General features: G+C 34.9%; 1 protein-coding gene across 1 annotated transcript in view; it reads left to right on the top strand.

The window, feature by feature from the left end:
• Dmd (dystrophin) overlaps positions 1–12,355 on the top strand; it is a 1,759,261-nt gene that overhangs the window by 370,389 nt on the left and 1,376,517 nt on the right. The window contains exon 14 of the mRNA XM_041642825.1: positions 1,400–1,523. Within this exon, the coding sequence (XP_041498759.1) occupies positions 1,400–1,523 (124 nt within the window). The remainder of the gene's footprint in view (positions 1–1,399; positions 1,524–12,355) is intronic.

Raw genomic sequence — 12,355 nt, 5'->3', positions numbered from 1 at the left:
TTGGTCATCAAAAGAAAAAAAATAATCCAATAAAAAAATGGAGTAGAGATTTAAATAGAGAAATCTCAACAGACGAATCTAAAATGGCTGAAAGATACTTAAGGAAATGCTGAACATCCTTAGTCATCAGAGAAATGCAAATCAAAACAACTCTGAGATTCCATCTTATACCTGTAAGAATGGCCAAGATCAAGAACCCTGATGACAACTTATGCTGGAGAGGTTGTGGGGTAAAGGGAACACTCCTGCATTGCTGGTAGGAGTACAAGCTGGTACAGTCCCTTTGGATGTCAGTGTGGCAATTTCTCAGAAAATTAGGAATCAACCTTCCTCAAGACCCAGTAATACCACTTTTGGGTATATACCCAAAGGATACTCAATTGTACCACAAATATATGTGCTCAACTATGTTCATAGCAGCATTATTTGTTATAGCCAGAAACTGGAAACAACCTAAATGCCCCTTGACTAAAGAATGGATAAGGAAAACGTGGTCCATTTACACACAATTTATACAACAGAAAAAAAAATAAAGATATATTGAAATTTGCAGGAAAATGAATGGAGCTAGAAAACATCATTTTGCGTGAGGTAACCCAGACCCAGAAAGATAAATATCACATATGCTCACTCATAGGTAGTTTTTAAACATAAAGCAAAGAAAAGCAGCCTACAAATCACAATCCCAGAGAACCTAGACAACAATGAGGACCCCAAGAGAAACATACATAAATCTAATATATATGGGAAGAAAAAAAGATAAGAACTCCCGAATAAATTGGGAGCATGGGGAACTTGGGAGATGGTTGAAAGGGAGGGGAGAGGCAGGAATGGGAGCAGATAAAAATGTAGAGCTCAATAAAAATCAATAAATTTTTTTAAAAAGATGAAAGATTACAAACATTTGAAGACTTTTCTTGGGTTAACCTTATTGATGTCCCATTTTCTGTAATAAGTTGCATGTAAAAGCCCAGAGATAAGTTTTGGATACCACTGATTTATGGAGAACACAAATATCAGAATTATTGTTCAATCAAGTCAACCAAGAGGGTAGTTTTTAAATTCATTGTGATATTTCTTTAAAAATAAGAGCTATTTGCAGAGGTAGTAATTTTTCAGGTATCAACACTTTCAAGTGAAGTCTAGTTAATAGTTTGTGGGATATCCTTTACAGATAATTGCTGCAGTGGGTAAATAAAATAGACACTGTGATTATGAAACTCTAGAATAAACTTGACTCCAAAGTTTGAGTCTATCTACGTAGGGAGATGTTGATACTACTAACAATAATTGTAGCATTAGGTTAGAAGGAATGTGGTAAATATAAACAAATTCCTTTTTCCTTTCTATACAGAAGAGATAATAAAATAATAATGAACCTTATTTTTTGCTCTTTTAGGTTGGATGTCGACATAACTGAACTTCACAGTTGGATTACTCGTTCAGAAGCTGTATTGCAGAGTCCTGAATTTGCAGTCTATCGAAAAGAAGGCAACATCTTAGACTTGAAAGAAAAAGTCAATGTATGTTCCACTTCATATCTTATATTTCTTCCTATTTTCTGCTGATCACAAATTCTTTTCTTTCAAATATCTGCATTATGGTCACTGTGGTTGAAACAATACAGAAAAATGATGTTTAGTATATAAAATATTTTACATTTCTAAAATTATCAAATTAGGAAAATCTTTTCAGATTCTGCTGTGTACTGGAAAGTTTTTCAGATTCTTTAACTTAGGCAGCATTTATCTGTCAGTAAAAACTTTAGATAATGTACTCATCTTGGTTTTACTTCATTGATTGTTCTAGAACTTAAAAATTTTAGATAATGGATTGGGAATAATAGAATAAAGTACAGTAGGATAGGATGATAGAAGACCCTGTTTATGCATACCCAAAATATTATTTGTATTAACCAATATGTATCATGAATTATTGCATATTAATCAGGCCAAAATAAATATATATTGCATCAGCTCACCTAAAAGATGTGCAATCACTTTCAGTACTTGTTTTAGTAGCAGATAGTAGCTACATTTATTCTCTTCTGAAATTATACAGTTTGATCTTCACAACAAGTATTTTATTGACTCAGTAAGAGCTGTTCCATCTTCTTGGAAATTATCAGGGCTTTGTTCCTCAGGTTCAATATAATTACAAAGCATTCATTTTTGGTATGTAATTAACAGTGTTTTCTAAGACTTCCTATAAATCATGCTAAATAAAAAGAAACAGGATCCAAATAATGAATTTGATATAATTTTACTTACAGAATACCACTTGCAATTATATGCATTAGTATTTAAGTCATAATCTATGAAATCTATCACATATCACATTATTAAAGATACAACTCAAAGAGATATGTTTTTTAAGGATGCCCAAATGAGCAAGGATAATTTTTATTACATTCTTAGAAGTTAGCATGTATTTATATTTGTAACTTAGCTATTTTGAATTTCTTTTTTTTGTAATAATATTTTTCTATTCATATGATTTTTTCTTTATTTTAAAAGGAAAACAGACTATCTTCTTTCATTTAAATATGATTCCCAGCTCAAACTCCCTCTGCTTCTCCCCTCCCCTCCAGCTTCCCCCCTATCCCACCCCGATCCACTCCTCGGACAGGGTAACACACATTGCTTTGGGGAAGGTCTAAGGCCATCCCTCCTATATCTAGACTGAGCAAGATATCCGTTCAAAGAGAATGAGTTCTAAAAATTGGGTAAAAGCAGTAGGGATAACTGGTGCCACTGCCAGTGGCTCCATAGTCTGCTCCAGCCATACAACTGTCACCCACATTCAGAGGGTCTAGTTTGGACGTACGTTGGTTCCTTCCCTGTCCGGCTGGAGTTGATGAGCTCCCATCAGGTAAACTGTTTCAGTGGGTGTCCCCATCATGATATTGACTTCTTTGTTCATATTCTCTCTCACACCTCCCATTCTTCAACTGAACTTTGGGAGTTTAGCCCAGTGCTCCTCTGCTGGTCTCTGTCTTTGTTTCCATCAGTTGTGGGATGAAAGTTCTATGGTGAAATTTAAGACAGTCATCAATCTTACTATAGGACAAGGCCAGTTCAGGTACCCTCTCCACTGTTGCTTAGAAGCTTAGTTGGGGTCATCCTTTGTATTCATGGGGATTTCTCTAGTGCCAGATTTCTGGTTAACCTCATAATGGCTCCATCATTCAAGGTATCTCTTGTTCCTGATTTTAGTGGAATCGCTTTGAGTTTCTCTCCATTTAATTTGATGTTGGTTGTCAGCTTCCTGCATATTGCCCTATTACATTTAAATATGGTCCTTGTATCCTTGATCTCTCCAATACCTTTATTATGAAGGGGTTTTTGGTTTTATGAAATATGATTTCATTAGCATCATGATAGACTATGGTAAATCGTTTCACAAAATAAGAAGTATATTTTTACTATTTATGTTACAATTTTGGAAATAAATTAAAGGGTAATATATAAAGATAATGATTTAGTCAAATTGTCTTACTTCAAAATATATTTTAAGGTCTACTTTCTGATATGATTTTAAAATAATTCTTTTTACATATGACTTTTATTTATCCTTTGAAATTTTCCTAATGTTATAGAGTGCATTTTCTCAACCTCTCTCATGCCCTTACTCTATCACTCTCCTAATTTCATGTCTTCTTTTGATTGTTATAAATACACTCTGAAATCTAACTTGTGCAGCCAGTAAGGGCATGGTTTGGGACCATCCAATGGAACACCGGCAGTCTCCCAATAGCCAGGTTTCTAAAACAGAGTAATAACTCTCCCTCTTTCAGAAACTATGAATTGCTAATAGCTCTATTGCTAAGTATGGGGACTTGATAGCCCCTCATCTTCTCATATGGTAATTTTGAATTTCTTAATCTAACGAAAGTAACTACAGATGATCTGAGTTCATCTATGTGAAAGCCATGTTAGGTCAAGAAATCTACATTTCCAAACCATCTCTTCCACATTCATCAACTTGTACATTCTTTCTGCTCAGGCTTAGGGAGGATCCCTGTGTCTTATGTCCCGGAAGATTAATGCAGATGATTCACAGCTGAGTACTCATAGTTCTTTAAAGCTGACACTAGGACCAAATAGGCATCTTTGCCATGACTGCTACTCAGTACAGAAAGAAGTCTCTGTGGCCAAAGTTGATGGCAATATAAATCTATTTACTAAAAAAAATACAAATTTAGAGGAGACTTTGGCAGCATGAACATTTAACGTAACATCAAGAGTATGTTCTGCCACAGAAACCATGATTTTCTAAGTTTTGAGTAGGTTAACAGTATGAGGCATGAAATCCCTCCCTTGGAATTAGCCTCATATCCAATCAAAAAGCATTTGGCTTCTATTATAACCATCATTCCATGATTACACCAGTGAGGAAAACTTGCCAGTTGCTTGAAGTTATGGATTGGCAGCCTGCATAGAATCTTCTGGCTCTATATAATCGAGGCCACTATGTAAGCTAGTTAAATTTTCTATGTGCTATGAGTTTTCAGCAATAGGATTTTACCTTCTAGTTATTGTGAACACGGCTAAGATAAATGGCAATAGATTGTGCTGTTTAGATGCCCCCTGACCTCACTGATCATAGACTCATAGGAGCTATGTGTACATGAAACTAAGAATTTCAGGTAGTAACCATGTCTTTTGGGAACAGCTTTTGTTACTCATGAAAGGTGAAAGGTAATTTTGTTCAAACTTCATATATGTGTGCATGTGTGTGTGGTACATACACACACAAACACACACACACACATTCTGCTTTTTATGACTTACCAACTAGAGGATTTCGACAAGGCTTCTTCTTCATAAATCTTTAATTCACCCATCCTGTAGCCCCCAGTCTCCTCTATGACCTTGCTCATATCCAAACATAAACCTTTCAAATATCCTCCCTTTCTTTTCATATAACCTGTGATTACTTTTTCTAACTTAGGCTTGAAAATCATGAGTGTAAAAGTTCTGTGAGTAGAGAATTATCTAGAAACACCATCCTCTAAGTTTCAGAGTTCATATGATATATTTCACCACATATGTGTAAATCACCTTAATAATTTTATGAGTTAATTGATGTTCTTATTTATTTTGATTTGTACAGTTATCTGTGTATAATCTTATGTCTGTCTTTTAAAATAACTTGATCAAGCATGAAAATGGAGTCCCACCCACAATTTCAGGAATATAGATTCAAAATTTCCTCTTATCATTTACCACTTAAAAACAAATGTCAATAAAATCAATATGATAGACTGAAAGTACTAACAATGTACAATATCAAAAGTCGTTTTCTGATGCCTCCTGGGTCTCCTTTATGAAGTTATCTTTCATCTTCAGAAATAACCACATCATTCTTAATTGCTTGCTAAAATAGGGCATGAAATGATATGCCTAGATATTTCCTTCAAGCTAAATATAATGTATATGTATTAAAGATCCTTGAGAGAGCTGATGATGGATATTCAGCTCAGGTGTACATTAATTTTCTTAATTTCTTCACTTGTCAGTTTATGTAAGTTATTTTGTACTCGGGAGAGGCCCTTATCATGAAAGTGCTAGATATTATTAATTTACTTACAGATATCCATTTCGAATGATAAAAATTTACCAGTTTTTTTCTTCTTTTTCCTGAATTTCTCCATTTATTTACAACTAAGAGGTTTTTATTATTATTATTGTTATTATTAGTTTTTCAAGATAGGGTTTCTCTTGTAGCTTTGGTGCCTGTCCTGGAACTTGCTCTGTAGAACAGGCTGGTCTTGAACTCACAGAGATCTGCCTGTCCCCGCCTCCTGAGTGATGGGATTAAAGGCATGTGCCACCACACAATTTTTATTGGTTCTTTGGGAATTTCACATCATGCACCCTTATCCCACTCATTTCTCAGTTCTTCCAAATCTTCCCTCACTCTTATTTTTTACTAATTTCCCTCTTCCCTTAGCTTATCACTATATATTATACATTTTAACATTTTTTTTCACTTGTTTCAATTCAATATTTGAAAATTCATTTCTCATACTTCATTTTTTATTTTTTTGTTCTAGAAGTTTCTATATTCATTCTCATTAAAATATCATTTAAGAGGCTAAAAAGTTAGCCCAGTGTTTAAGAACACCCCTTGCTCTTGTAGAGGAACTGTTACAGTTCCCAAGATTCACACGATCATTCAAAACTATCTGTACTTCTAATTCTGTGGGACTTGATACCTTCTGATTTCCATGGAAACCTGGCATGCAGTGGGTTCACAAACATGCACCCGCACAAAACACATAAGATAAAATAAATCCTAAATAACATCTAAGCTGTAAGTATTCTCAGATATATATCTTTGTCTCATATCTTTTTCCTAAAAGTCCAGAGCAATAAATCTAACTTGGTAGGTTTAATCTGATTGTATAGTGTGTCCAATCAATGGGATGACATGTAGTGTTCCTCATTAGGTATACTTAGATATTTTGTATATACTCTTAGGACTTAATTTAAAATATAAACAAGGTATTAAACACATTTTTGCAGAATCTTTTCTTGGAAACTTTCAATATACCTGATTACCTCCTTATCCTACCTTTACTCATTCTCTTTCAGAAAATTCTCTTTCTGAAACTAAACAGAAAATTAGGCTATCTAGATGTTTGTTTCTGGTCTCTTAATAGATATTTAAACTGTAGAATTTCTATAACCCTGTATGACAGTGAGAAATATACTGAACAATGATCTTTGCATTAATTTGCGAAAGGTGACAATCTGTAGCTGGTCCATCATGTTATTAATATTAAATTACTTTTGAATTTTTCATGTGACCTCTGTTAAACCAGACTTGCTATGATTTAAATGTGATCCTGATATGTTTCCATTATAGACATTTAGAAAACAAAAGCAGCATCAGTACCTATCTTGGCTCTTCAGTTAGGCCCTTGAATTCTTATATGATACTATGCTAGGAATTCCTGCTAGTCTATGATTCTTTTTTTGCATCACCATTGCATGGTTTCTAAAAATTCCAACATTAGAGAAGGACACTGAATCTAATTACTTTTTAGTGCAGGTACCTACAAGCTACCCTAAGCAATCAAGCACCTCTCAACTTAGCAAATCTAGCCAAGTATTTTTGGAAAAAAAAATCATAGATTTAGACATTCCACTTTCTTCATGACATTTTAAAAAGAAAACCAAATATTCATTACTCTTAGTGCTTTATGCCATCAATTAAAACAAAAATCAATCAATCAATTAATTAATTATTAAATATTTATCTTTAGTTCCAATTTAATAATAAGCACCTTAAAAACTGTTTTCAGATGCTCATTTTGCATGTTACTTGCAATGTCTCTTTTGAAAAACAAAAAGCATTCTAACATAGTGTGCTGATCTATTCCAATGAAAAAATTTGACAAGGTCAGCATTTCCCAGGTATTGTCATCATCCCTAGCAGGACATGTTTCCATTTTAATTGTCCAAATGATTTAGGGCCATTTTCATATAAATTTAATTGTTGGTATATAGAAGTTAGGATGTGGAACTTACTTCTGTGTTTGTTTGATCTATGCTGGTTTGTTTATTGTATATACTTTGGTTTAATTAAGATAAAAAAGAAATTGGTACTTAACCCAATAAATACGTATCTATACAGAGAAATTATTTTTAAAGCCACACAGGTGACTTAAATAGAAGCTCTTTTACAGATATGAAGGATGCAACAACTTCTGAATAAACATGTGAGTGGATAAATTAGTTCTTTGTCAAAGTACAAAACTTTATTATGGAATGCTAAGTGAATAGAAAATTAATTGCTTCTAAAGATAAGATAGGGCCATGGGGAATCTTGAACTTACTTTCATTTTATTACAAAAATGCATTGAAAGGAGAAAGCTTTTAAGACATGCCCGTAAAGAAGGAGAAATAAATGTCATGAGTTTTAAGTCGCTTATTTATCCATAAACTTTGTTTTATGTGTAATTTTTATATTTTATTCTTACAATATATTCTTAATTTCATTATATGAAATTGCCTTTTATTTTGCACACTTAGTTATAAATTTTAGAATTTATAATTTCCCTGTGATTTCTTAAGACCTTTTTTGAGACTATATTTTATTTTACATTATTGATGGAATAACTTTACTGTGCCTCTTGGATTCCTACATTTTTGACATGAAATAATATCTATTTTAGTAAATGATTTAGAATCTATTTTAAATGGAGGATAATATTAAACAAAACATTTGCTATTCTGTGTGTGAAATCATTCAAAGCTACATTATAATATAAAAGTAATTTTAATTTGAATAATTATATATAAATACACACACATCAAAAATACAAAAAAGTAGCATACAGAAAAGCAGAACTTGTTTTCCAGAGAAAAACATTTAGAGAAACTTAATAATGAGGGTGGATATGTTTTCATAAACAGTAGGACCCAAAACATGTACTTATCACATCAGGGCTTAATAGAAGAAAGTAAAAAAAAATGTGAAAATTCTGAAAAAATATTCTGCATGATAGCTTTTATTATAGAATAAATATATGTCCAGTTGTTGTACAGAGATGGGTATTATCTTTTGCAAGTAAACAGATGACGCTACATGGAAACATATAGTTTATATTTCAGCAGGAAAGATATGCATTTGTAAAATAAATGCTACTGGTCATACATATCATAAAGAAAAGTAAAAAAGAGATGAGGAATAATTAGTCATTGTGTGTATGTCTGTATATATATGTGTGTGTGTGTGTGTGTGTGTGTGTGTGTGTGTATGTGTTTTCCTTTGTGTTTGTGTATGTATGTGTGTGTTCATGTGTGAGCATAAAAGAACATTCAGTGCATAGTTCTGAAGTTAGAAGTTTGAACATGACTGTTGGCAAAATAATCAAGAGCTTTTTAGTGCCAGGAAACAAATTCTAAAAGTTTAAAGGGGTTGTTATTAGGCAGGAATCAAGCATTTACTGAGCTACAGTGTTGAGCTTCATCCTTGATTGATTGGCTATTCCAACTACCTTGAAAACGTATGTGTGTTTGTGTGTGTATATACATATATGTATATATGTTATGTGTATATATGATATATGGTACATATGTATTTTGCAGCACTTAAGAAGGAACCCAGGCTTTGCATGTGCCAGATGAGCATTTACTACTGAACTGCATCCCTAGTCTTTAATATTAAATTTCAAAACATGTATCTCTCTTAGAAATATTGTACTTTGGATATTTAGTAATAATGAAAATAGAAAGTCTCAGAACTTGGGAGATATAGGCCGGCAGATCTCTGTGAGTTTGAGGTCAGCCTGATCTGCAAGAGCTAGTTCCAGGACAGGCTCCAAAGCTACAAAGAAACCCTGTCTTGAAAAAGCAAAATAAAAGTGGGGGGTTATAGCAATAATCTTTTATCTGGATGTGCTTTGATATCAAAGTCAAACAGATGAGAGAGAGAGAGAGAGAGAGAGAGAGAGAGAGAGAGACAGACAGACAGACAGACAGACAGACAGACAGTGTAATTGTGTCAAAAGGGATTATGTTTATTGTTGGGGATTAAACCCAGGGACTAACTCCTACTAAACAAACATTCTTACAGTGAGTTATTCTGATACTAATCTACACACCTATGAACACCTGATTTTTGACAAGGAAGCCAAAATTGCACAATGGAAAAATGAAAGCATCTTCAACAAGCGGTACTGGAATAACTGTGTGTCAACATGTAGGAGAATGCAAATAGATCCATATTTATCCCCATGCACAAAACTCAAAGCCAAATGGTTTAAAGACCTCAACAAATCGGTTATACTGAACCTGACAGAAGAGAAAGTGGGAAGTAGCCTGGAACACATTAGCATAGCAAACAACTTCTGAAATATAACTCCAGTCATAGCATAGACACTGAAAGCAACAATCAATAAATGGGACCTCCTGAAGCTAGAAGCTTCTGTAAGACAAATGATATTGTCAAGAAGGCAAAATGGCAGCCTACAGAATGGGAAAAGATCTTAACCAACCCCACAACTGACAGAGGGATTATCTTTAATATATATAAAGAACTCAAGAATCTAGACACCAAAATACCAAATGATCCAATTAAAAATGAGGTACAGATCTAAACATAGAATTCTTAACAGAAAAAACTCAAATGGTCAAAAGACATTTAAGAAATTGCTCAGCATCCTTAGCCAACAGGGAAATGCAAATCAAAACAACTCTGAGATACCATCTTATACCAATCAGAATGGCTAAAATCAAAAACACTGATGACAGCTTATGCTGAATAGGATGTGGAGTAAAAAGAACACTCTTCCATTGCTGGTGGGAGTGCAAACTTGTACAGTTACTTTGGAAATCAGAACGGCAGTTTCTCAGAAAATTGGGGTTCAATCTACCTCAAGACTCAGCAATACCACTCTTGGGCATATATCCAAAGGATATACCATCATACCACAGGAATATTTGCTCAACTATATTCATATCAGCATTATTTGTAATAGCCAGAACCTGGAAACAACCATGATGCCCCTCATCCAAAGAATGAATAAAGAAAATATGTTACATTTACACAATAGAGTACTTACTACTCAGTGACATAAAACAATGACATGTTGAAATTTGCAGGCAAAATGATGGCAATAGAAAAAAATCATCTAAATGATGTAATCCAGTCCCAGAAAGACAAACATAGTATGTGATCTTTCGTAAGTGGATATTAGATATAAAGCCAAGGAAAGCCAAGTTACAATCCACATTCCAGATGAAGCTAGATTAAAAAGGTGACTGTAAGAGGGACCCACATGGAGGACACCAGGAAGGATGCTCTAGACTAATTGGGAGCAGGGTAAAAGGTAGGGATGGGGGTTTGGAACATTAGGAATCAAGAATACTGAGCTAGGGGAGGTACAGAAGGAGAGAATAATGAAAAAGTTATCTTTTTTGTTGGAAATAACTTTTTTATTTTAAATATATCAAAAGCTTTATATTAAGGAAACCCTTCTCCCTCCCCACTCTCAAAGCATTTGCAGTGACAGCTTGGGTTCCTAGGGAGCCAGTCATTCATGCCCTTCTGACATGCAGGCTCATGTCCTTTCATCTTTATTTAGATGACAGAAAGTCAGTAAAAATTATGAGCTAATGCGTTGAGCTTACTTTACAGTTCATGTCTACAAAAGAATGCATTGGCACGGGTTAATAATTTACAATAAACTTATTAATACCCTTGTATTAGAACCATCTACTTACATGTTGATGTAAATTCAGTGTTTTGTGTTAATTTTTGTTACTGACAGAATCCTCATGTGGAGACAGAGGTTATTTTACATAACTAGTAATAAAAATAGAAGTGCCACTTCACAAGAGATTAGAGTCTAATTTAAAAATATACAGTCTCTGGGTTTACTCTGTTGAGTTCTTCTTTGGCTACATACCGGAAGCATCTTCTCCATTTCCTCTGCAGCAGACATATCCCAGCAGGCTCCCTCAGGCCTTTGTTTAACCTAGTTGTATGCTGTTCTATGCCGTTCTGTAGCTACCGATCCTACCGTTTCCCAAAGCTTGCATCAAGCATGTGACAGCACTGAAAATACATCGTGAGATCTTTTCTCTTCCTTTGGTAAACTCCCATCACCAACACATTTGTTTTTGTGGTACCAGAGTGTTGGGGAATATTGTTTTCAGGTGTGTGACTTTTGTTTACGCTGCATTTGTTTAACTCTGTGAAGCTGTGATTCTTTGCCTGCCTAAAACACCCTATGGCCTAATAAAGAGCTGAATGACCAATAGTGAGGCAGGAGCAGGGACAGGTGGTGTTGGCAGGCAGAGAGGGTAAATAGGAGGAGAAATGAGGAAGAGGAGGAGCAAGAGAAAAAGGAAAGGAGGATGTCAGGGGCCAGCCACCCAGCCAGCCATGGAGTTCGAGTGAGGAACTCTCCCTGTAGACCAGGCTGGCCTCGAACTCTAGAGATCTGCCTGCCTCTGCATCTCGAGTGCTGGGATTAAAGGCATGCACCAGGAATCGAACCCAGATCCTCTGGAAGAGCAGTCAGTGCTCTTAACCGCTCAACAAACATAATAAAGTAAAGTAAATAAATTTAAAAAAAAAGTTTTGAAGGCATGCGCCACCATGAGATGGTACACAGTGAGATGTAAATTCTTTAGTCTCACCCCAGACTCAGGAAGCCTGGGACAGGACCAGCTCTGAGCTCAGACTCTTCAGATGGCTCTGATGTGTATTTATACGAAGAGCCATTGGCTTCTGTCATCTGTGGTGGTCTTGGAACCCAGGAAGGCCTGGAGACCGGGTGGTGAGCACCTCATGTGCCCTGTCTAGCCTGACCTCAGCATCTCGACAGCGACTTGGA

This window comes from Microtus oregoni, unplaced genomic scaffold, assembly GCF_018167655.1.
Source record: "Microtus oregoni isolate MIOR12 unplaced genomic scaffold, Mior012 000079F_ref0000094, whole genome shotgun sequence".
NCBI classification, from domain to species: Eukaryota; Metazoa; Chordata; class Mammalia; order Rodentia; family Cricetidae; genus Microtus; species Microtus oregoni.
The sequence above is the reverse complement of the archived record's forward strand: the minus strand, read 5'-3'. Positions and strand labels throughout refer to the sequence as shown.